General features: G+C 49.6%; 1 protein-coding gene across 1 annotated transcript in view; it reads left to right on the top strand.

Moving 5' to 3' along the window:
- The window catches only part of LOC140455602 (proteasome subunit beta type-5-like), a 97,963-nt gene that overhangs the window by 64,140 nt on the left and 5,997 nt on the right, over positions 1-27,826 (top strand). The window contains 3 exon segments of the mRNA XM_072550516.1: positions 19,618-19,763; positions 26,605-26,680; positions 26,683-26,748. Coding sequence (XP_072406617.1) covers positions 19,618-19,763; positions 26,605-26,680; positions 26,683-26,748 — 288 coding nt within the window.

Genomic DNA, 27,826 nt, shown 5'->3' with positions numbered 1-27,826 from the left:
CACCCCCTTATTCCCTCCCAATCTCAATCTGACCTCATCCTTTACACAATCCAAATCTGATCCCCTCATTCCCCCCAGACCCAATCTGACCCCCTCATTCCCCAATCCCAATCGCACCCCTCATTCCCCCCAATCCCAATCTGTCCCCCTCATTCCCCCAAACTCATTCTGACACCCTCATTTCGCCAATCCCAATCTGACCCGCTCATTCCCCCAATCACAATCTGACACTCTTATTCTTCCCAATTCCAATCTGACCCCGTCATTCCCCCCAATCCCAATAAGACCCCGTCATTCCACCCATCCCAATCTGACCCCCTCATTCCCCAATCCCAATCGCACCCCTCATTCCCCCTAATCCCAATCTGTCCCCCTCATTCCCCCAAACTCATTCTGACACCCTCATTTCGCCAATCCCAATCTGACCCGCTCATTCCCCCAATCACAATCTGACCCAGTCATTCCCCCCAATCCCAATAAGACCCCGTCATTCCACCCATCCCAATCTGTCCCCCTCTTTCCACCATCCCAATCTAACCCCATCATTCCCCCATCGCAAATCTGACCCCCTCATTACCCCCAATCCCAGCCTGACACCCTCATTTCAACAATCTCAATCTGATACCCACATTCCCCCCATCCCAATCTGACTCCCTCATTCCCCCAACCCCAATCAGACCCCAGCATTCCCCCATCCCAATCTGACCCACTTATTCCCTCCCAATCCCGACCTCACCCCATCATTCCCCCAATCCCATTATGACCTCCTCATTACCCCAATCCCAATCTGATCCCATCATTCCCCAATCCCAATCTGACGTCCTCATTACCCCCATCCCAATCTGACCCCCTTATTCCCGCCCAATCTTGATCTGACCACATCATTCCCCCCAATCCCAGTATGACCTCCTCATTACCGCAATCCCAATCTCACCCCATCATTCCCCAATCCCAATCTGACGTCCTCATTACCCCAATCCCAACCTGACCCCCTCATTTCTCCAATCCCAATTTGAGCTCCTCATTCCTCTCTGTCACAATCTGATCCCCTCATGCCCCCAATTCCAATCTGACCTCCTCATTCCTCCAATCTCAATCTGATCCACTCATTCCCCCAATCCCAATCTGACCCCATCTTTCCCACAATCCCAATCTGACACCCTTATTCCCCCATCCCAATCTGACCCCCTCATTTCCCCAATCCCATTAAGACCTACTTATTCCTCTCAGTACCAATCAGACCCCCTCATTTCCCGAATCCCAATGTGACCTACTCCTTCCCCTCAGTCACAATCTGACACCCTCATTCCCCACAAACCCAATCTGACCCCCTTATTCGCCCAATCCCATTCTGACACCCTCATTCCCCAGTACCAATATGACCCCCTCATTTCCGCCAATTCCAATTTTACCCCATCCTAATCCCAATATGACTCCCTTGTTCCCCCCATCGCCATCTAACCTTCTTATTCCCCCCAATACCTATCTGACCCCCTCATTCCCCCAATCCCAATCTGATTTCCTCATTCCTTCAATCCCAATCTGATCCCCTCATTCCCCCCAATCCCAATCTGACCTTCTCATTTCCGCCAATCGCAATTTGACCCCTCATTCCCCCAATCCCAATTTGACCCCCTCATTCCACCATCCCTATCTGACCCCTTCATTCTCACCAATCGCAATCTGACCCCTTCATTCCCTGCAATCCCAATCTGACCCAATCATTCCCCCAATCCCAATATGACCCCAACATTCACCCCCAATCTCAATCTGACTCCCTCATTTCCACAAACCCAACAATACATCCACATTACTCGCATTACCAATCTGACCCCTTCATATCCCCGAATCCCAATATGGCCTCCTCACTCCCCTGAGTCACAATCTGACCCCCTCATTCCCAACAAACCCACCCTGACCCCCTTATTCCCCCAAACCCAATCTGACTGCCTCATTCTCACAATCCTAATCTGACCTCATCATTCCCCCAATTCCAACCTGACCCCCTCACTCCCCAATCCCAATCTCACCCACTCATTCCCCCAAATCCCAGATTTACCCCATCATTCACTCCAATCTCAATCTCACCCCCTCATTCCACCCCAATCCCAATCTAACTCCCTCATTCCCCACAATCCCAATCTGACCCCCTCATTCCTCCAATCCCAATCTGACCCCCACATTCCCCTGAATCACAATCTGACCCCCTCATTCCATCCCAAATCCAATTTTACCCATTCTTTCCCCCGATCCCAATCTGACCCCCATATTCCCCAGAATCCCAATCTGACCCCCTGATTCCCCCCATTCCAATCTGACCGCATCATTCCCCAATCCCAATCTGACCGCCTCATTTCTTCACAATTCCAATCTGACCCCCTCATTCTGCCAATCCCAATCTGACCCCCTCATTCCACCCAATCCCAGCCAGACACCCTCATTTCCCCAATCCCAAACAGATCACCACATTCCCCCATCCCAATCTGACCCCCTCATTTCCCCAATCTCAATCTGACCCCATCATTCCCCCAATGCCAATCTGACCCCCTCATTTCCCCAATCCCAATCTGACCCCCTCATTTCCCCAATCCCAATCTGACCCCCTCATTCCCCACAATCCCAATCTGACCCATTCATTCCCCCAATCCCAATCTGACACCCACATTCCTCTCAATCCCAATCTGACCCCCTCATTCCCCACAAAACCAATCTGACCCCCTCATTTCCCCAATCCCAATCTGACCCCCTCATTTCCCCAATCCCAATCTGAACCCCTCATTCCCAACAATCCCAATCTGACCCCCTCATTTCCCAAATCCCAATCTGACTCTCTCATTCCCAAAATCCCAATCTGGCCCGCTCATTCCCCCCATTCCAATCTGACTGCATCATTCCCCAATCCCAATCTGACCGCCTCATTTCTCCACAATTCCAATCTGACCCCCTCATTCTGCCAATCCCAATCTGACCCCCTCATTCCCCCCAATCCCAGCCTGACACCCTCATTTCCCCAATCCCATTAAGACCTCCTCATTCCTCTCAGTACCAATCAGACCCCCTCATTCCCCAGTCCCAATATGACCTCCTCATTCCCCCAATCCCAGTCTGACCCCATCATTCCCTAATCCCAATCTCACATTCTCATTACCCCAATCCCAATCTGATCCCCTCATTCCCGCCAATTCCAATTTTACCCCATCCCAATCCCAATGACTCCCTTGTTCCCCCATCCCCATCTGACCTTCTTATTCCGCCCAATGCCTATCTGACCCCCTCATTCCCCCAATCCCAATCTGATCTCCTCATTCCTTCAATCCCAATATGATCCCCTCTTTCCCCCCAATCCCAGTCTGACCTTCTCATTTCCCCCAATCGCAATTTGACCCCCTCATTCCACCATCCCAATCTGACCCCTTCATTCACACCAATCGCAATCTGACCCCTTCATTCCCTGCAATCCCAATCTGACCCAATCATTCCCCCAATCCCAATATGACCCCGACATTCCCCCCATCTCAATCTGACTCCCTCATTTCCACAAACCCAACATGACATCCACATTACTCGCATTACCAATCTGACCCCTTCATACCTCCGAATCCCAATATGACCTCCTCACTCCCCTGAGTCACAATCTGACCCCCTCATTCCCAACAAACCCACCCTGACCCCCTTATTCCCCCAAACCCAATCTGACTGCCTCATTCTCCCAATCCCAATCTGACCTCATCATTCCCCCAATTCCAACCTGACCCCCTCACTCCCCAATCCCAATCTCACCCACTCATTCCCCCAAATCCCAATTTGATCCCCTCATCCCCCCCAATCCCAATCTAACCAACTCATTCTACCCAATCTCAATCGGACCCCCTCATTCATCACAATCCCAATCTAACCCCCTCATTTCCACAATCCCAATCTGACCCCCGCATTGCCCCAATCCCAATCTGACACCGTCATTTCCCCAATCCCAATCTGACACCCTCATTCCCCCAAATCCCAGATTTACCCCCTCATTCCCTCCAATCTCAATCTCACCCCCTCATTCCACCCCAATCCCAATCTGACTTCCCTCATTCCCCACAATCCCAATCTGACCCCCTCATTCCCCCAATCCCTATCTGACCCCCACATTCCCCTGAATCACAATCTGACCCCCTCATTCCCAACAATCCCAATCTGACCCCCTCATTTCCCAAATCCCAATCTGACTCCCTCATTCCCAAAATCCCAATCTGGCCCGCTCATTCCCCCCATTCCAATCTGACTGCATCATTCCCCAATCCCAATCTGACCGCCTCATTTCTCCACAATACCAATCTGACCCCCTCATTCTGCCAATCCCAATCTGACCCCCTCATTCCCCCCAATCCCAGCCTGACACCCTCATTTTCCCAATCCCAATCTGATCCCCACACCCCCATCCCATTCTGACCCCCTCATTCCCCCAATCTCAATCTGACCCCATCATTACCCCAATGCCAATCTGACCCCCTCATTCCCCCCAATCCCAGCCTGACACATCCAATTCCCCAATCCCAATCTGACCCACTTATTCCCCCATCCCAATCTGACCCCCTCCTTTTCCCAATCCCAATATGACCTCCTCATTCCTCTCAGTATCAATCTGATCCCCTCATTCCCCCCAATCCCAGCCTGACACATCCAATTCCCCAATCCCAATCTGACCCACTTATTCCCCCATCCCAATCTGACCCCCTCCTTTTCCCAATCCCAATATGACCTCCTCATTCCCGTCAGTCACAATCTGACCCCTTCATTCCCCCAGAACCAATATGACCTTCTCATTCCTCTCAGTACCAATCGGACCCCCTCATTTCCCCAATCCCAATATGACCTCCTCATTCCCGTCAGTCACAATCTGACCCCCTCATTCCCCACAAACCAAATCTGACCATTATATTCCCAAATCCCAATCTGACCCCCTGATTCCCCCAGAACCAATATGACCTTCTCATTCCTCTCAGTACCAATCTGATCCCCTCATTTCCCCAATCCCAATATGACCTCCTCATTCCTCTCAGTACCAATCTGATCCCCTCATTCCCCCAATCCCATTAAGACCTCCTCATTCCTCTCAGTACCAATCTGACACCCTCATTCCCCAATCCCAATATGACCTCTTCATTCCTCTCAGTACCAATCTGATCCCCTCATTCCCCCGAATCCCAATATGACCTCCTCATTCCCGTCAGTCACAATCTGACCCCCTCATTCCCCACAAACCAAATCTGACCATCTTATTCCCAAATCCCAATCTGACCCCATCAATCCCCAATCCCAATCTGACCTCCTCATTACCCCAATCCCAATCTGACCTCATTATTCCCCCAATCCCAATCTGAACCCCTCATTCCGCCTATTCGCAATCTGACCCCCTCATTCCCCCCAATTCCAATCTTACCCCATCATTCTACCTCCTTCCCAATCTGACTCCCTCGTTCCCCAGAATGCCAATCTGACCCTCTTATTCCCCCAATCCCATTTGACCCCCTCATTCCCCCATTCCCAATCTGATCCTGCCATTCCACCCAATCCCAATCTGACCCCCTCATTCCCCACAATCCCAATCTGACCACCTCATTCCCCAATCCCAATCTGACCTCATCATTCCCCAATCCCAATCTGAACCCCTCATTCTCCCTATTCCCAATTTTACCCCCCAATCCCAATTTGACCCCCTCATTCCCCCTATTCCCAAACTGACCCCCTCATTCCCCCAATCCAAATCTGACCCCATTTTTCCCTCAATCCCAATCTGACCCCCTTATTCCCACAAACCGAATCTGACCCTCTCATTCCCCCAATCCCAACATCACCTCATCATTACCCCAATTCCAATCTAACCCCCTCATTCCCCAATCCCATTCTGATCCCCTCATTCCCCCAATCCCAATCTGACCCCCTCATTCCCCTATCTCAATCTGACCTCCTCATTCCTCCTATACCAATCTGATCCCCTCATTCCCCCCAATCCCAATTTGACCCCCTCATTTGCCCAATTCCAATCTGACCCAGTCATTCCACCCAATCCCAATCTGACCCCTACATTTCCCCAATCCCAATCTGACACCCTCATTCCCCCAATCCCAGATTTACCCCATCATTCCCTCCAATCTCAATCTCACCCCCTCATTCCACCCCAATCCCAATCTAACTCCCTCATTCCCCACAATCCCAATCTGACCCCCTCATTCCCCCAAACCCAATCTGACCCCCACATTCCCCTGAATCACAATCTGACCCCCTCATTCCATCACAAATCCAATCTTACCCATTCTTTCCCCCGATCCCAATCTGACCCCCATATTCCCCTGAATCCCAATCTGACCCCCTGATTCCCCCCATTCCAATCTGACCGCATCATTCCCCAATCCCAATCTGACCACCTCATTTCTTCACAATTCCAATCTGACCCCCTCATTCTGCCAATCCCAATCTGACCCCCTCATTCCACCCAATCCCAGCCAGACACCCTCATTTCCCCAATCCCAAACTGATCCCCACATTCCCCCATCCCAATCTGACCCCCTCATTCCCCCAATCTCAATCTGACCCCATCATTCCCCCAATGCCAATCTGACCCCCTCATTTCCCCTATCCCCCCAATCTGACCCCCTCATTTCCCCAATCCCAATCTGACCCCCTCATTCCCCACAATCCCAATCTGACCCATTCATTCCCCCAATCCCAATCTGACCCCCACATTCCTCTCAATCCCAATCTGACCCCCTCATTCCCCACAATCCCAATCTGACACCCTCATTTCCCCAATACCAATCTGACTCCCTCATTCCCGAAATCTCAACCTGGCCCGCTCATTCCCCCCATTCTAATCTGACCCCATCATTCCCCAATCCCAATCTGACATCCTCATTTCCCCCATCCCAATCTGACCCCCTTATTCCCGCCCAATCTCGATCTGACCCCATCATTCCCCCCAATCCCAGTATGACCTCCTCATTACCACAATCCCAATCTCACCCCATCATTCCCCAATCCAAGTCTGACGTCCTCATTACCCCAATCCCAACCTGACCCCCTCATTTCCCCAATCCCAATTTGAGCTCCTCATTCCTCTCTGTCACAATCTGATCCCCTCATGCCTCCAATTCCAATCTGACCTCCTCATTCCTCCAATCCCAATCTGATCCACTCATTCCCCCAATCCCAATCTGACCCCATCTTTCCCACAATCCCAATCTGACACCCTCATTTCCCCAATCCCATTAAGACCTCCTCATTCCTCTCAGTACCAATCAGACCCCCTCATTTCCCGAATCCCAATATGACCTCCTCATTCCCCTCAGTCACAATCTGACCCCCTCATTCCCCACAAACCAAATCTGACCCCCTTATTCCCCCAATCCCAATCTGACCCCCTCATTCCCCAGTCCCAATATGACCTCCTCATTCCCCCAATCCCAATCTGACCCCATCATTCCCCAATCCCAATCTGACATCCTCATTACCCCAATCCCAATCTGACCCCCTCATTCCCGCCAACTCCAATTTTACCCCATCCCAATCCCAATATGACTCCCTTGTTCCCCCATCCCCATCTGACCTTCTTATTCCCCCCAATACCTATCTGACCCCCTCATTCCCCCAATCCCAATCTGATCTCCTCATTCCTTCAATCCCAATTTGATCCCCTCTTTCCCCCCAATCCCAGTCTGACCTTCTCATTTCCCCCAATCGCAATTTGACCCCCTCATTCCCCTAATCCCAATTTGACCCCCTCATTCCACCATCCCAATCTGACCCCTTCATTCACACCAATCGCAATCTGACCCCTTCATTCCCTGCAATCCCAATCTGACCCAATCATTCCCCCAATCCCAATATGACCCCGACATTCCCCCATCTCAATCTGACTCCCTCATTTCCACAAACCAAACATGACATCCACATTATTCGCATTACCAATCTGACCCCTTCATACCTCCGAATCCCAATATGACCTCCTCACTCCCCTGAGTCACAATCTGACCCCCTCATTCCCAACAAACCCACCCTGACCCCCTTATTCCCCCAAACCCAATCTGACTGCCTCATTCTCCCAATCCTAATCTGACCTCACCATTCCCCCAATTCCAACCTGACCCTCTCACTCCCCAATCCTAATCTCACCCACTCATTCCCCCAAATCCCAATTTGATCCCCTCATTACCCCCAATCCCAATCTAACCCCCTCATTCTCCCCAATCTCAATCCGACCCCTTCATTCATCACAATCCCAATCTAACCCACTCATTCCCACAATCCCAATCTGACCCCCGCATTCCCCCAATCCCAATCTGACACCCTCATTTCCCCAATCCCAATCTGACACCCTCATTCCCCAAAATCCCAGATTTACCCCCTCATACCCTCCAATGTCAATCTCACCCCCTCATTCCACCCCAATCCCAATCTGACCACATCATTCCCCAATCCCAATCTGATCGCCTCATTTCTCCACAATTCCAATCTGACCCCCTCATTCTGCCAATCCCAATCTGACACCCTCATTCCCCCAATCCCAGTCAGACACCCGCATTTCCCCAATCCCAATCTGATCCCCACACCCACATTCCAATCTGACCCCCTCATTCCCCCAATCTCAATCTGACCCCATCATTCCCCCAATCCCAATCTGACCCTTTCATTCCCCCAATCCGAATCTGACCCCATCATTCCCCCATCGCAAATCATATCCCCTCATTCCCCCCAATCGCAATCTGATGCCCTCATTTCCCCCAATCCCAATCTGACCCCCTCATTTCCCCCAATCCCACCCTGCCAGCCTCATTTCCACAATCCCAATCTGACCCCTACATTTCCCCAATCCCAATCTGACCCCCTCATTCCCCCAATCTCAATCTGACCCCATCATTCCCCCAATGCCAATCTCACCCCCTCATTCCACCCAAATCCCAATCTAACTCCCTCATTCCCCACAATCCCAATCTGACCCCCACATTCCCCTGAATCACAATCTGACCCCCTCATTCCATCCCAAATCCAATCTGACCCATTCATTCCCCTGATCCCAATCTGACCCCCATATTCCCCTGAATCCCAATCTGACCCCCTGATTCCCCACAATCCCAATCTGACCCCCTGATTCCCCACAATCCCAATCTGATCCCCTCATTTCCCAATCCCAATCTGACTCCCTCATTCCCAAAATCTCAATTTGCCCCCTCATTCCCCCAATCCCAATCTGACCGCCTCATTTCTTCACAATTCCAGTCTGACCCCCTCATTCTGCCAATCCCAATCTGACACCTTCATTCCCCCCAATCCCCGCCAGACACCCTCATTTCCCCAATCCCAAACTGATCCCCACATTCCCCCCATCCCAATCTGACCCCCTCATTCTCCCAATCTCAATCTGACCCCATCATTCCCGCAAAGCCAATCTGACCCCCTCATTTCCCCAATCCCAATCTGACCCCCTCATTTCCCAATCCCAATCTGACCCCCTCATTCCCCGAATCTCAGATTTACCCCCTCATTCACTCCAATCTCAATCTGACCCACTCACTCCACCCCAATCCCAATCTGACTCCCTCATTCCCACAATCCCAATCTGACTCACTCATTCCCAACAATCCCAATCTGACCCATTCATTCCCCCAATCCCAATCTGACCCCCACATTCCTCTCAATCCCAATATGACCCCCTCATTCCCCACAATCCCAATCTGACACCCTCATTTCCCCAATCCCAATCTGACTCCCTCATTCCCGAAATCCCAATCTGGCCCGCTCATTCCCCCCATTCCAATCTGACCACATCATTCTGCCAATCCCAATCTGACACCCTCATTCCACCCAATCCCAGCCAGACACCCTCATTTCCCCAATCCCAATCTGATCCCCACACCCACATTCCAATCTGACCCCCTCATTCCCCCAATCTCAATCTGACCCCATCATTCCCCCAATGCCAATCTGCCCCCTCATTCCCCCAATGCCAATCTGACCCCCTCATTCCCCCCAATCCCAATCTGACCCTTTCATTCCCCCAATCCGAATCTGACCCCATTATTCCCCCATCGCAAATCATACACCCTCATTCCCCCCAATCGCAATCTGATGCCCTCATTCCCCCAAACCCAATCTGACCCCCTCATTCCCCCCAATCCCACCCTGACAGCCTCATTTCCACAATCCCAATCTGACCCCTACATTTCCCCAATCCCAATCTGACACCCTCATTCCCCCAAATCCCAGATTTACCCCCTCATTCCCTCCAATCTCAATCTCATCCCCTCATTCCACCCCAATCCCAATCTAACTCCCTCATTCCCCACAATCCCAATCTAACCCCCACATTCCCCTGAATCACAATCTGACCCCCTCATTCCATCCCAAATCCAATCTGACCCATTCATTCCCCTGATCCCAATCTGACCCCCATATTCCCTGAATCCCAATCTGACCCCCTCATTTCCCCAATCCCAATCTGACCCCCTCATTCCCCGAATCTCAGATTTACCCCCTCATTCCCTCCAATCTCAATCTGACCCACTCACTCCACCCCAATCCCAATCTGACTCCCTTGTTCCCACAATCCCCATCTGACTCCTCATTCCCCACAATCCCAATCTGACCCCCTCATTCCCCCAATCCCAATCTGACCCCCACATTCCTCTCAATCCCAGTCTGACCCCCTCATTCCCCACAATCCCAATCTGACACCCTCATTTCCCCAATACCACTCTGACTCCCTCATTCCCGAAATTCCATTCTGGCCCGCTCATTACCCCCATTCCAATCTGACCGCATCATTCCCCAATCCCAATCTGACCGCCTCATTTCTTCACAATTCCAATCTGACCCCCTCATTCTGCCAATCCCAATCTGACCCCCTCATTCCACCCAATCCCAGCCGGACACCCACATTTCCCCAATCCCAAACTGATCCCCACTTTCCCCCCATCCCAAATTGACCCCCTCATTGCCCCAATCTCAATCTGACCCCATCATTCCCCCAATGCCAATCTGACCCCCTCATTTCCGCAATCCCAATCTGACTCCCTCATTCCCCACAATCCCAATCTGACCCATTCATTCCCCCAATCCCAATCTGACCCCCACATTCCTCTCAATCCCAATCTGACCCCCTCATTTCCCACAATCCCAATCTGACACCCTCATTTACCCAATACCACTCTGACTCCCTCATTCCCGAAATTCCATTCTGGCCCGCTCATTACCCCTATTCCAATCTGACCACATCATTCCCCAATCCCAATCTGATCGCCTCATTTCTCCACAATTCCAATCTGACCCCCTCATTCTGCCAATCCCAATATGACCCCCTCATTCCCCCCAATCCCAGCCTGACACCCTCATTTCCCCAATCCCAATCTGATCCCCACACCCACATCCCAATCTGACCCCCTCATTCCCCCAATCTCAATCTGACCCCATCATTCCCCCAATGCCAATCTGCCCCCTCATCCACCGCAATCCCAGCCTGACACCCTCATTTCCACAATCCCAATCTGATCCCCACATTCCCCCATCCCAATATGACTCCCTCATTCCCCCAAACCCAATCAGACTCCATCATTCCCCCATCCCAATCTAACCCCCTTATTCCCTCCCAATCTCGACCTCACCCCATCATTCCCCCAATCCCTGTATAACCTCCTCATTACCGCAATCCCAACCTCACCCCATCATTCCCCAATCCTAATCTGACCTCATCATTCCCCCAATTCCAATCTGACCCCATCATTTCCCCAATCCCAATCTGACACCCTCATTCCCCCAAATCCCAGATTTACACTCTCATTCCCTCCAATCTCAATCTCACCCCCTCATTCCACCCCAATCCCAATCTAACTCCCTCATTCCCCACAATCCCAATCTGACCTCATCATTCCCCCAATCCCAATCTGACCCCCACATTCCCTGAATCACAATCTGACCCCCTCATTCCCCCCAATCCCAACCTGACCCATTCATTCCCCCAATCCCAATCTGACCCCCATATTCCCCTGAATCCCAATCTGACACCCTGATTCTCCACAATCCCAATCTGACTCCCTCATTCCCAAAATCCCAATCTGGCCCGCTCATTCCCCCCATTCCAATCTGACCGCATCATTCCCCAATCCTAATCTGACCGCCTCATTTCTCCACAATTCCAATCTGACCCCCTCATTCTGCCAATCCCAATCTGACCCCCTCATTCCCCCCAATCCCAGCCAGACACCCTCATTTCCCCAATCCCAAACTGATCCCCACATTTCCCCCCATCCCAATCTGACCCTCTCATTCCCCCAACCTCAATCTGACCCCATCATTCCCCCAATGCCAATCTGACCCCCTCATTCCCACCAATCTCAATCTGACCCTTTCATTCCCCCAATCCGAATCTGAACCCATCATTTCCCCAATCCCAATCTGACCCCCTCATTCCCCCCAATCCTAGCCTGATACCCTCATTTCCCCAATCCCAATCTGATCCCCACATTCCCCCAATCCCAATTTAACCCCCTCATTTCCACAATCCCAATCTGACCCCCGCATTGCCCCAATCCCAATATGACCCCCTCATTCCCCCCCAATCTCAATCTGACCCCCTCATTTCCACAAACCCAATATGACATCCTCATTATTCTCAGTACCAATCTGACCCGCTCATTCCCCCGAATCCCAATATGACCTCCTCATTCCCCTGAGTCACAATCTGACCCCCTCATTCCCAACAAACCCAACCAGACCCCCTTATTCCCCCAAATCCAATCTGACTGCCTCATTCTCACAATCCCAATCTGACCTCATCATTCCCCCAATTCCAACCTGACCCCCTCACTCCCCAATCCCAATCTCACCCACTCATTCCCCCAAATCCCAATTTGATCCCCTCATCCCCCCCAATCCCAATCTAACCCCCTCATTCTCCCCAATCTCAATCGGCCCCCCTCATTCATCACAATCCCAATCTAACCCCCTCATTTCCACAATCCCAATCTGACCCCCGCATTGCCCCAATCCCAATCTGACACCCTAATTTCCCCAATCCCAATCTGACACCCTCATTCCCCAAAATCCCAGATTTCCCCCTTCATACCCTCCAATCTCAATCTCACCCCCTCATTCCACCCCAATCCCAATCTGACTTCCCTCATTCCCCACAATCCCAATCTGACCCCCTCATTCCCCCAATCCCTATCTGACCCCCACATTCCCCTGAATCCCAATCTGACTCCCACATTCCCCTGAATCCCAATCTGACCCCCTCATTCCCAACAATCCCAATCTGACCCCCTCATTTCCCAAATCCCAATCTGACTCCCTCATTCCCAAAATCCCAATCTGGCCCGCTCATTCCCCCCATTCCAATCTGACTGCATCATTCCCCAATCCCAATCTGACCGCCTCATTTCTCCACAATTCCAATCTGACCCCCTCATTCTGCCAATCCCAATCTGACCCCCTCATTCCCCCCAATCCCAGCCTGACACCCTCATTTTCCCAATCCCAATCTGATCCCCACACCCCCATCCCATTCTGACCTCCTCATTCCCCCAATGTCAATCTGACCCCATCATTACCCAATGCCAATCTGACCCCCTCATTCCCCCCAATCCCAGCCTGACACATCCAATTCCCCAATCCCAATCTGACCCCCTTATTCCCCCATCCCAATCTGACCCCCTCATTTCCCCAAACCCAATATGACCTCCTCATTCCTCTCAGTACCAATCTGATCCCCTCATTCCCCCGAATCCAAATATGACCTCCTCATTCCCGTCAGTCACAATCTGACCCCCTCATTCCCCACAAACCAAATCTGACCATTATATTCCCAAATCCCAATCTGACCCCCTCATTCCCCCAGAACCAATATGACCTTCTCATTCCTCTCAGTACCAATCTGACCCCCTCATTTCCCCAATCCCAATATGACATCCTCATTCCCGTCAGTCACAATCTGACCCCCTCATTCCCCACAAACCAAATCTGACCATTATATTCCCAAATCCCAATCTGACCCCCTCATTCCCCCAGAACCAATATGACCTCCTCATTCCTCTCAGTACCAATCTGACCCCCTCATTTCCCCAATCCCAATATGACCTCCTCATTCCTCTCAGTACCAATCTGATCCTCTCATTCCCCCGAATCCCAATATGACCTCCTCATTCCCGTCAGTCACAATCTGACCCCCTCATTCCCCACAAACCAAATCTGACCATTTTATTCCCAAATCCCAATCTGACCCCATCAATCCCCAATCCCAATATGACCTCCTCATTACCCCAATCCCAATTTGACCTCATCATTCCCCCAATCCCATTCTGAACCCCTCATTCCCCCTATTCGCAATCTGACCCCCTCATTCCCCCCAATTCCAATCTTACCCCATCATTCTACCTCCTTCCCAATCTGACTCCCTCGTTCCCCAGAATGCCAATCTGACCCTCTTATTCCCCCAATCCCATTTGACCCCCTCATTCCCCCATTCCCAATCTGATCCTGCCATTCCACCCAATCCCAATCTGACCCCCTCATTCCCCACAATCCCAATCTGACCACCTCATTCCCCCAATCCTAATCTGACCTCATCATTCCACCAATCCCAATCTGAACCCCTCATTCTCCCTATTCCCAATCTTACCCCCCCATCCCAATTTGACCCCCTCATTCCCCCTATTCCCAAACTGACCCCCTCATTCCCCCAATCCAAATCTGACCCCATTTTTCCCCCAATCCCAATCTGACCCCCTTATTCCCCCAAACCCAATCTGACCCTCTCATTCCCCCAATCCCAACCTTACCTCATCATTCCCCCAATTCCAATCTGACCCCCTCATTCCCCAATCCCATTCTGATCCCCTCATTCCCCCAATCCCAATCTGACCTCCTCATTCCTCCTATACCAATCTGATCCCCTCATTCCCCCCAATCCCAATTTGACCCCCTCATTTGCCCAATTCCAATCTGACCCAGTCATTCCACCCAATCCCAATCTGACGCACTCATTCTCCCAATCCCAATCAGATCCCATAATTCCTCCAATCCCAATTTGACACCCTCACTCACCCCAATCCCAATCTGACCCCCTCATTCACTCCAATTCCAATCTGAACCCTCATTCCCCACAATCCCAATCTGAACCCTTCATTCTCACAATCCCAATCTGAATCCCTCATTCTCCCTATCCCCAATCTGACCCCCTCATTCCCTCCAATCCCAATTTGACCCCCTCATTCCCTCTATTCCCAAACTGACCCCCTCATTCCCCCAATCCAAATCTGACCCCATTTTTCCCCCAATCCCAATCTGACCTCGTCATTTCTCCTATCCAAATCTGACACCCTAATTCCCCCATCCTAATCTGACACCCTCAATCCCCCAATCCCTTTTACCCCCTCACTCCCCCATCCCAATCTCAACCCCTCTTTCCCCCAATCCCAATCGCACCCCTCATTCCCCCCAATCCCAATCTAAACCCCTCATTCCCCCAATCTCATTCTGACACCCTCATTTCCCCAATCCCAATCTGACCCCCGCATTCCCCCATTCCCAATCTGACCCCCTCATTCCCCCCAATCGCAGCGTGACACCCTCATTTCCCCAATCCCAATTTGATCCCCTCATTCCCCCATCTCAATCTGACCCCATCATTCCCCCAATCCCAATCTGACTCCCTCATTCCCCACAATCCCAATCTGACCCCCTCATTCCCCCAATCCCAATCTGACTCCCCCATTCCACACAATTCTAATCTGACTCCCTCATTCCCCCAATCCCAATCTGACCCCCTCATTCCCCCCAATCGCAGCGTGACACCCTCATTTCCCAAATCCCAATTTGATCCCCACATTCCCCCCATCCCAATCTGACCCCCTCATTCCCCCAATCCCAATCTGACCCCCTTATTCCCCCAGTCTCAATCTGACCCCATCATTCCCCCAATGCCAATCTGACCCCCTCATTTCCCCCAATCCCAATCTGACCCTCTCATTCCCCCAATCTGAATCTGACCCCCTCATTTCCCCAATCCCAATCTGACCCCCTCATTCCCCCAATCTCAATCTGACCCCATCATTCCCCCAATCCCAATCTGACTCCCTCTTCCCCCCAATCCCAATCTGACCCTCTCATTCTCCGCATCACAATCTGACCCCCTCATTCCCCCAATCCCAATCTGACCTCCTCATTCCTCCAACCCCAATCTGATCCCCTCATTCCCCCCAATCCCAATTTGACCCCCTCATTCCCCCATTTCCCAATCTGATCCCGCCATTCCTCCAATCCCAATCTGACCTCTTTATTCCCCCATCCCAATCTGACCCCCTCATTCCCCCAATCTCAATCTGACCCCATCATTCCCCCAGTCCCAATATGACTTCCTCATTCCCCCAATCCCAATCTGACCCCATCATTCCCCAATCCCAATCTGACCTCCTCATTACCACAATCCCAATCTGACCCCCTCATTCCCCCATTCCAATTTTACCCCATCATTCTACCTCAATCCCAATCTGGCTCCTTCGTTCCCCCAATCCCAATCTGACCCTCTCATTCTCCCCATCGCAATCTGACCCCCTCATTCTCCCAATCCCAATCTGATCCCCTCATTCCCCCCAATCCCAATCTGACCCCCTCATTGTCCCAATCCCAATCTGACCACTTCATTCCCTGCAATCTCAATCTGACCCACACATTTCCACAAACCCAATGCGACCTCCTCATTACTCTCAGTACCAATCTGACCCCCTCATTCCACCGAATCCCAATATGACTTCCTCATTCCCTTGAGTCACAATCTGACCCCCTCATTCCCAACAATCCCAATCTGACCCCCTTATTCCCCCAAACCCAATCTGACCCCCTCATTCTCCCAATCCCAACCTGACCTCATCATTCCCCCAATCCCAATCTGACTCCCGCATTCCCCCAATCCCAATCTGACACCCTCATTCCCCAATCTCAATCTGACCTCTTCATTCCTCCAATCTCAATCTGACCCCCTTATTCCCCCAAACCCAATCTGACCCCCTCATTCTCCCAATCCCAACCTGACCTCATCATTTCCCCAATCCCAATCTGACCCCCTCATTCCCGCAATCCCAATCTGACACCCTCATTCCCCAATCTCAATCTGACCTCTTCATTCCTCCAATCCCAATCTGATCCCCTCATTCCCCCCAATCCCAATTTGACCCCCTCATTCCACCGAATCCCAATATGACTTCCTCATTCCCCTGAGTCACAATCTGACCCCCTCATTCCCAACAATCCCAATCTGACCCCCTTATTCCCCCAAACCCAATCTGACCCCCTCATTCTCCCAATCCCAACCTGACCTCATCATTCCCCCAATCCCAATCTGACTCCCTCATTCCGCCAATCCCAATCTGACACCCTCATTCCCCAATCTCAATCTGACCTCTTCATTCCTCCAATCTCAATCTGACCCCCTTATTCCCCCAAACCCAATCTGACCCCCTCATTCTCCCAATCCCAACCTGACCTCATCATTTCCCCAATCCCAATCTGACCCCCTCATTCCCCCAATCCCAATCTGACACCCTCATTCCCCAATCTCAATCTGACCTCTTCATTCCTCCAATCCCAATCTGATCCCCTCATTCCCCCCAATCCCAATTTGACCCCCTCATTCACCTAATTCCAATCTGACCCAGTCATTCCACCCAATCCCAATTTGACACCCTCAACCCCCCAATCCCAATCTAACCCCCTCATTCACCCCAATTCCAATCTGAAACCTCATTCTCCACAATCCTAATCTGACCCCTTCATTCTCCTAATCCCAATCTGACCCCATCATTCCCCCCCATCCCAATCTGACTGCCTCATTCCACCCCAATCTGACCCATTCATTCCCCTCTTTCCCCCAATCCCAATCTGACACCCTCATTCCCCTAATGCCAATCTGACCCCCTTATTTCCCCACAATCCCAATCTGACCCCCTCATTCCCCACAAACCCAATCGGACCCCCTCATTCCACCAATCCCAATATGACCTCCTCATTCCCCCAGTTCCAATCTGACCCCATCATTCCCCAATCCCTCTCTGACCCTCTTATTCCCCATAATCCCAATTTGACCCCCACATTCCCCCATTCCTAATCTGACCCCACCATTCCACCTAATCCCAATCTGAACCCCTCATTCCCCCAATCCCAATCTCACCCACTCATTCCCCTGAATCCCAATTTGATCCCCTCATTCCCCCCAATCCCAATCTAACCCCTTCATTCTCCCCATTCCCAATTGGACCCCCTCATTCCTCACAATCCCAATCTAACCCCCTCATTCCCACAATCCCAATCTGACCCCCGTATTCCCCCAATCAAAATCTGACCTCATCATTCCCCCAATCCCAATCTGACCCCCTCATTTCCCCAATCCCAATCTGACTCCCTCATTCCCCACAATCTCAATCTGACCCCCTCATTCTACCCCAATCCCAGTCTGACTCCCTCGTTCCTCCCAATCCCAATCTGACCCCCTCATTGCCGCAAATCCAATCTGACCCCCTCATTTCCCCAATCCCAATCTGACCCCCTCAATCCCCCATCCCAATCTGACCCCCTCAATCCCCCATCCCAATCTGACCCCCTCATTCCCCCAATCCCAATCTGACTCCCTCATCCCTGAAAACCCAATCTGACCCGCTCATTCCCCCCATTCCAATCTGACCGCATCATTCACCCAATTCTAATCTGACCTCCTCATTCTCCCCCAATCCCAATTTGATTTCTCTGTCCTGTGTGATCCGATGCTCTCCCCCAGTTTCCCACGTGACTAACCTGTTCTGGTGGGATACCCCTGTTGTAGTGTAACCATGTAGTGATCTGTTGTGATCCCACATTCCACCAATGGTAGCTCCTTTGTCCTGGTGTGATTTGGCTTGATCCATTGCCCTGATGTGATCAGCTGTGATCCACGTCCCCTGCTGTTATTCCCTGTTCAACTGTGATCCCCCATCCCGATGTAATCTCTCTGTCCCAGTGTGATCCATTCTGATCTCTCCATCCAAGTGTGATTCCTCCGTCCCTGGCTGATCCCAGTGTGATCCTTTGTGAGCCCCCCGTCCTGCTATGATTCACCTCTTCTGCTGTGATCCCTGTCCACCCTTGACCCCTCAACCCCGTTGTGATCTCTCTGTCCCAGTGTGACCAGTTGTGATCCCCCTGTTCTTGTGTGATGCCTCTGTCCTGTGTGATCCCAGTGTGATCTGCTGTGATCCTCTATCCCTGTGTGATTTACAGCATTTGAAAGGTATCTGGATGATAAATGAATACAGGGTTATGGGCAAAGTGCTGGCAAAAGGGACTAAATTAATTTATGATATCTGGTCAGCATGGACGAGTTGGGCCGAAGGGCCTGTTTCCATGCTGTTCATCTCAATGACTCTATGATCCACTGTGATCCCTTGCCCCGTGAGATCCTCAGTGGTCTCTCTCTGTAGCCGGGAGTTGGGGGGGGGGGTGGGGGGTCCGCAGTGATCCAGTCTGGGTGGTGCTGGCTCTCTATCTCTCTCTCTCTCTCGGATCTGAAGTTACTTTCAGTTGCACTTTCAGAGGTGGGGCTGAGGAAGTGAGCTGCAGAGAAGGCGCTGATGGAGGTGTGCCATGCTCAGGACTGGAACCTGTACGATCTCCCTCTCAGACAGAGCATCCTTGCTCTAACCCAAGGCCGGGAGCTCGCTCTCGGTGCCGGGGACGGACAGTTGGCGGTCCCGCTCGGTCTGGATGTGAGTAATTGTAGGTTGGCTCCTGACTCCGTCCCTGTCGGTTCCGAGCAGTTCAACGAGGACCCAGTTTCGGTCAAAAATTCCCCGAAGAAAATGATCAGAGAAACAGGGGACAAGTGCGGGGGCGAGGGGGTACGGCAGAGGGCGCCAGGCAGACAGGAGCACATTGTTGAGAAAGTGTGTAACAGAGAGAGGGCTGTGTGTGTGTGTGTGTGAGAGAGAGAGAGGGCTGTGTGTGTGTGTGAGAGAGGGCTGTGTGTGTGTATGTGTGTGAGAGAGAGAGGGCTGTGTGTGTGTGTGTGTGAGAGAGAGAGGGCAATGTGTGTGTGTGTGTGAGAGAGAGGGGGCAGTGTGTGTGTGTGAGAGAGAGAGGGGGCTGTGTGTGTGTGTGTGTCAGAGAGAGAGAGGGCTGTGTGTGTGTGAGAGAGAGAGAGGGCAGTGTGAGTGTGTGTGTGAGAGAGAGAGAGGGGGCAGTGTGTGTGTGTGTGTGTGTGTGTGAGAGAGAGGGGGCAGTGTGTGTGTGTGTGAGAGAGAGGGGGCTGTGTGTGTGTGAGAGAGAGAGAGGGGGCTGTGTGTGTGTGTGAGAGAGAGAGGGGGCTGTGTGTGTGTATGTGTCTGTGTGTGTGTGTGTGAGAGAGAGAGAGAGACAGAGAGAGAGGGACAAAAAAAACAGGACACCAGTGTTGGAGAGAGAGGGAGAGTCACTATACCTCTTGTCATGACTACCAATCATGAGAGACTTCAAGTTGACAGTGACCCGCTCCCTCTCCAGAAACACCTGGCTGCAGCTATAAAGGCAGACAGTCGAAGGTCTCTCTCACCAGCTCTCAGGCTGTACCTGCTGGTGGGTTCCTTTACCTGGTACCTGACAGTCACAGATTGAATTGTGAAATACTCCACACAATCATGTCTGATTTACTCTGCCTGTTTCCATCAAAACCTTTACCATTTTCAGAGTTACTATGATAGTTCAGTCCATGACTGCTGAGGTGCAATATTTTAACCCAAGTCTAACACTGAAGCACTTTAAAATCAAAAGGACATTGCCAGGCTTCGTAGTTTTTCTCACTTCATTCAACTGCGTTGAACGTCGTTTCACTTCTCCAAGAGCTATTATGAACATCAGCGTAACAGCTTTACGAGTTAAAATCTAATTCCACCCCCATAACACCCCTCCCCCCACCCCATAGAAACAGCAAAAAAAAGGGAATGATGGGGCAGACTGAATGACCGGAAAGGCAGTTCGATGGTCCCTGGCTACAGGGCTCACTGAGATGGTCCTATTGGCTTAACATAGAGTCATAGTAATGTACAAGCATGGAAACAGACCCTTCGGTCCAATCCGTCCATGCTGACCAGATCTCCCAATCCAATCTAGTCCCAACTGCCAGTACCTGGCCCATATCCCTCCAAACCCTTCCCATTCATCTACCCATCCAAATGCCTCTAAAATGTTGCAATTGTACCATACGTCACCGTGATCTCCCTCTCTGGTTATTCTCACAGATACAGGGTGGTTGGTTCATACTTCGAGAGACTCCTGCTTGCAGGTCAAGAGCCATAGCTTAGAGTAACTGCTGTAGGAAACATAAGTGGACTTGCTTCAGGCTTGACATCGTGTTTAATCACAGAGAAAGGAGACAGTGAGGTGGCACAGTCGCTAGCACCACTACCATGTAGTGCTGGGGATCTGGGTTTGATTCCAGCCTCTGATGACTGTGTGTGTCAACCCTGTAACATTGTCCCTGTATCTGTGTGGGCTTCCTCCAGGTTCTCTGATTTCCTCCTGCAGTCCAGGTTATGTGGGTTAGTCATGGGAAATGTGCAGTTACAGGAATAAAGCAGATACCCTTTGGAGTGTCGGTGTAGACTTGATGGGACAAATAGCCTCTCTCTGCACTATAGGGATTCTATGAGCTCCTGTCCTTGCAATGACCCAAATATTCATACCCATAATCTGTTCAACCCCTGGGAACCAATCACATTTGTTGTTGGCAGGCCTTTGTCATCGATAACTGCTCACTAGCCCACAGACCAATCAGCTACGTCTTATTGGTTAATTCTCCATCCAGCCGTTGTGCCTGTAAACCTCTGTGCAGTGTCTGAGCACAGAGTCAGTTTCAGATTGCTTCCTTTTCAAAAGGTGCGACATTCCATCAGCTATCCTTGGGCCTTCAGTACAGTCCTTTTTCCGATTTCAGTTCATAGTCAAAAATACAGGAAAGTGAAAAGTCTTTAGAGCAGCCATGACTGAGACATGGCTGCATAATGGGTCAGGATTTAGAACTAATCATATCTGTTTTCAGGATGGATAGGGAGAATAGCAGAAGGGATGGAAAAGCCTTACTGGTTAGAAATAAAATTCCTTCAATGGTGGGGAAGGATATATTGAGGGAAAGGCAATCCATGGAGACTATGTGGGTGGAACTGAGGGGCAGTAAAGGATCTAAAACTCTCATAGATGTTGTGCAGAGGACCACTCAGTAGCAGCTCTGAAGTCTTAGTTTGTATAAACACAGAAATTAGTCAATTGTGCAGCAGAGTACTATTAATGGCCAATTTTGACTTGAACATTGGGAGAGGCAGACAACACCTTTCAGAAAAGGTGGCGAATTTCTGGAGTGTGCCCAGGATAGTTTCTCACAATAATATGTCCTGGATACAGCAATAGGACAAGCAATATTGGATTCAGTAGTGAGCAATGAACTGGACTTAAATGGTTTCCTAATTAGAACATGGAACACTACAGCACAGAAAGGGGCCCTTTGGCCCATGATGTTGGGCTAAACATGACACCAAACTAAACTCCTTCTGCCTGTCCTTCATGCCTCCCTTCATTCCTTTGCATAGTCAGGTGCTTATCTGAAAACCCCTTAAATGCCCCAATGGTATCTGCCTCCATCTCCACCCCTGGTAGCGTGTTCCAGACTCCTACCACTCTCTGTGCAAAAAACTTACCCCTCACATCTCTTTGGAACTTTTCCCGCTCTCCCCTCAAATGCATGTCCCCGAGTATTTCAACTCTGGGGAAACGATTCTGACCGTCAACCTTATCTATGCATCTCATAACTTTATAGACTTCTATCAAGTCTCTCCTCAGCATCCGCAGCTCCAGACTGAACAACCTGAGTTTTTCTAGCCTCGCTTTGTAGCTCATACTCTCTAATCCATGCAGCATCCTGGTAAACCCCCTTCTGTACATTTTCCAAGGTTTCCAAACCTTTCCTGTAATGTGGCAACAGAATTGGCCTAACCAAAGTCTTATAAAGTTGCAACATGCCGTCCTGACTCAATTCCCCATCCAACAAAGGCAAGCATGCCATATGTCTACTTTAGAGCTTAAAAATGTGTTGCTGGAAAAGCGCAGCAGGTCAGGCAGCATCCAAGGAGCAGGAGAATCGACGTTTCGGGCATGAGCCCTTCGGGCATGAGATCTGCTGTGCTTTTCCAGCAACACATTTTTAAGCTCTGATCTCCAGCATCTGCAGTCCTCACTTTCTCCTATATGTCTACTTGACCACTCCATCTACTTGTGTGGCCAATTTCAGGGAGCTATGGACTTGAACCCCAAAATCCCCAAGGTAATTGTACGTGAACATCTAAACTGAGATCATAACATGTTCAAGTTCAATGTAGCGAATGAAAGTGAAAAGCATGAATCAGCCACTGGAGAGGAGGAAGCCCACACAGATACAGGGAGAATGTACAAGCTGCACACAGGCAGTCACTATCAGGCTACCATAATGAGATGAGGGACTGACTGTCCACAGTCAACTGGGCAAATCTGCTCATGGGTGAACTAACTGCAGAACAGGGGAGGATGTTTAAAGAAAGTTCATGCGCCTGAGAGAGAAAACCTTCTCTTCGCGGGGAAGAAAGCCTTTGACAACTGAAGAGATAACAGACAGGATGAAAGTCAAAGAAAGAGCTTACAAAAATACAAATTGCAGCATAGATCCTGCTGACTTTGAAAGACACAAAGACCAGCAGTTTATAAGAGCTAGTGAAAGGTACTTTGAAAGGAAATTTGCCAGGGATGTCAGAATCCATAAGAAGTTTTATCGTTACATTAAGAGAAAGCAGGAAGTCAGAAGCAATATTGACCCACTAAGGAAATTGGGTCTAATTCTCAATGACGACGGAGAAATGGCGAATGTATTGAATAATTACTTTGTCTCAGTACTTATTGTAGGAAAGGATATCTTGCCAGAAATCTCGAGGAAATTTATAGTGGATCAGGAACAGGGGCTGAATAAAAGTAATGTAAGTGAAACACTGATAATGAGGAAATTAATGCAACTCAAAAGTGACAAATCCTCAGGTACTGACAGCTTTCATCGAGGGTGCAAAAGGAAGTAGAGAAGCACATTGTAGACACCCTGATTGTATAATCGTTCAGAGATCCCTAGATATCACTGTTGTCCCTCTGGATTCGACAATTGAACATGACAGTCCATTTTTGTTTAAAGAGGAGTGAAGGAGGGTAAACAGGAAATTACGGACCAGCTAGCCTAACATAGAGTCATAGGGATGTACAGCATGGAAACAGACCCTTCGGTCCAACCTGTCCACACCGACCAGATATCCCAACCCAATCTAGTCCCACCTGCCAGCATCTGGCTCATATCCCTCCAAACCTTCACATACCCATCCAAATGCCTTCTAAATGTTACAATTGTACCAGCCTCCACCACATCCTTTGGCAGCTCATTCCATACCCTTTGTGTGAAAAAGTTGCCCCTTAGGTCGCTTTTATATCTTTCCCCTCTCACCCTAAACCTATGCCCTCTAGTTCTGGACTCCCCCAGCCCAGGGAAGAGACTTTGTCTATTTATCCTATCCATGCCCCTTATGATTTTTTTGTGGTGGAGAAATTGTTGGAGTCTATAATTAAGGATGGGGTAGCTGAACACCTCAATCTTCCTCCCTCTCCAAGGATCTCAGTGAGTCCCTCTCTCACTGCACCCCCCAGGTCATTGACCTGCAATCTTCTTCCCGACCTCTTCGCACCCACCCCCTCTCCGACCTATCACCGTAACCTTAACCTCCTTCCACCTATCGCATTCCCAACGCCCCTCCCCCAAGTCCCTCCTCCCTACCTTTTATCTTAGCCTGCTTGGCACGCCCTCCTCATTCCTGAAGAAGGGCTTATGCCCGAAACGTCGATTCTCCTGCTCCTTTGATGCTGCCTGACCTGCTGTGCTTTTCCAGCAACACATTTTTCAGCTCTGATCTCCAGCATCTGCAGTCCTCACTTTCTCCTAGCCGAACACCTTGACAAATTTTCAACTAATCAGGTGGGTTCGACTGACAAATCTCATTAACTTTTTTTGACCAGGTGATTAAGTTAGAAGACAGGGGAATGTTAATGGTCGAGTTCAATGCAAGCAAGTATGAGATTACCCATTTTGGGGGCTGAAAATAGATCAAGGTTCTTTCTCGATAGTATGAAGTAAATGGATGTTGTTTATATGGACTTTCAGAAAACATTTTTAAAATCCCACAGAAGATACCGTCAACTAAGTTCGAAGCCCACAAACTGACGGGTAATTACTGACATGGCTGGGAAATTGGTTGAGTGGCAGCTGGCAGATAGTAGGGAAAATGTGTAGGTACTCAAATTGCAGGATGTAACCAGTGGTAACCTATAGGCATCTGTGTTAGGGCCACATTTATTCACATTACTTATTAATGACTTGGATAATGGCATAGAACGTCAACTGTCCACATTTGCTGATGACATAAAGTTAGGTGACAAATGTAGACAATGTAAATGGCAGCATAAAGTTTCAAGAGGATATCAAAGTGAAAGGGCAAAACTGCGGCAAGTCGACTTCAATGCAAGCAAGTGTGAGGTTACCCATGTTGTGGGCTGAAAATAGATCAAGGTTCTTTCTAGATAATAGGAGGTTACATAGAATGGATATCCAAAGAGATTTGGGTGTTCAGGTGCATCAATCTTTAAAATGCTATAAACCAGTGTAAAAAATAATCAAGAAAGCTAATGGAACACTTGTTTTTATATTTACAGGACCAGTGTATAAGGATGCAGAAGTTATGCTGCAGTTATAGAAAGCCCTGGTTAAACCACAGTTAGAGCCCTGTGAGTAGATATGTGCACCGCTCCTTAGGAAGGAGATATAGGCTTTGGAGGGAGTACAACATAAGTTTACAATAATGATGTCTGGACTCCAGGGGTTAGATTTGAGAAATTGTATAATTACTCAAATTAGGCCTTTTAACTCCAGCATTTAGAAGGAGTGATCTGATTGAAGTCTTCAAGATATTGACAGGAGAAGACAGAGTAGATGAAGATAAATTATATCCAATATTTAGGGATTCTGGGACTATGGGCACAGTCTGAGAATTACAGCCAGACCATTCAGGAGAGATGTTAGGCAACGTTTCAACACACAAAGGGTGGTACCGATTTGGAATTCTCTTCCATAAATGGCAGTGGATGCTGGATCAGTTGTTAATTTTAAATCTGAGACACACAAAGTTCCATTAGGCAAATATATTAAGGGATATGGGCCAAAGGCAGATATAAGAAGTTAGGCCACACATCAGCCAAAATTTCATTGAGGGATGGCTTGAGAGACCTACACCTGTTCTTATATTCTGACAACAGTCCTCCAGACCTCCTAATATCAACCTCACAAGAAAAGAACAAAAAAATCCATGTTGCCTGACAGTTAACTGTCAATCATTTTTAACTGTTGCATTCAATATGCCAACTCAAATCGACTGGCCAACCAATCAGCACTCTCCTCTCATGCAGTACAGTGCCACATCCCATGCCAAATAAAAATATCCATCTTCTATGTTTACCTTTTTGCAGCCAGTGAGATTCCTTAAACCATACATTGACGGTGATGATGGGGTTGAGATTAAACTCCATCACGGTACAACCACCCTGGTTTTAAGTTTCAACATGGAGTGATGGTTGCCGTGGATTCCAGAGCTTCAGCAGGCTCCTACATTGGTAAGTGATCAAACATTGCCACAGCTCTGTGGGAGCACCCTCCACATGGAGTTTAATACTCGCGCCTAGTCCTTTCTCGAGATTGTGAGTGAATCATCCACATCTGAGGTTTACAAACTGATTGTTCCTGTCAGAGAGTCAGGGACCAATGATGTTGTAAGAATCTTACTTTCACCTTGAAGACTTTGACACTCTCTATTTCACAAAGTAGGGCAACAGAGAAAGTTCCAAGGCCCGACACAACAATTCATTTTTTAATATTAATAATATGTTGGGTTTGTAGGCTGGGCCAGCATTTATTGTCCTTGAGAAGGTGGTGGGTTACTGCAGTCCATTTGGTGCAGGTTGACCTACAATGCTGTTAAAGAGGGAGCTCCAGATTTTGACTCAGCAAGAGTGAAGGAAAGATGGTATATTTCCAAGTCAGGATGGTGACTGGCTTGGAAGGGAACTTGCAAGTGATGCCATTCCCATGTATCTGCTGTCCTTGTCCTTCCATATGGAAGTGGCCATGTGTTTGGAAGGTTCTGCCAAAGGATTTTTGGTTAATTTCTGTCGCTACTGAGTGTGGTGACGAAGGGAGTGAATGTTTGTGGATGTGGTGCCAATCAAGAGAGATGCTTTGTCCTGGATTGTGTCAAGTTCCTTCAGTATTGTTGGAGCTGCACCCATCCAGGCAAGTCAGGGGTATTCCAACACTGCTGACTTGTGCCTTGTAGATGGCAAAACAGGCTGGGAAGTCAGGAAGTGAGTTACTCCCCATAGGATTGCTCGCCTCTGACCTGCTCTTGTAACCATTGTATTTATGTGCCAAATCTAGTGGAGTTTCTCATCAATGGTAAACCTCAGGTTCACTCTTGTAGGAGATTGTCATTGCCAGGCTGGTGTATGAAAACAAAGCAGCCAACTCTTGGAAAGATAATCAATTTTAGGCAGAAATCACTCAAACTTGGAGGTTCAGGGCACAGTATCAAAATTTGAAGGTAGTATTCAGAAAGGGTGTAGCTGGGCCAGAAAGGATAATCTACCGCAAGAGGATTGTTGAAGTGGGCTGAGCAAATGCAGAGCAAACTAAACT

The sequence above is a fragment of the Chiloscyllium punctatum genome, chromosome 30 (genome assembly GCF_047496795.1).
Source record: "Chiloscyllium punctatum isolate Juve2018m chromosome 30, sChiPun1.3, whole genome shotgun sequence".
NCBI lineage: Eukaryota > Metazoa > Chordata > Chondrichthyes > Orectolobiformes > Hemiscylliidae > Chiloscyllium > Chiloscyllium punctatum.
This window is presented reverse-complemented; position numbering and strand designations above follow the sequence as displayed.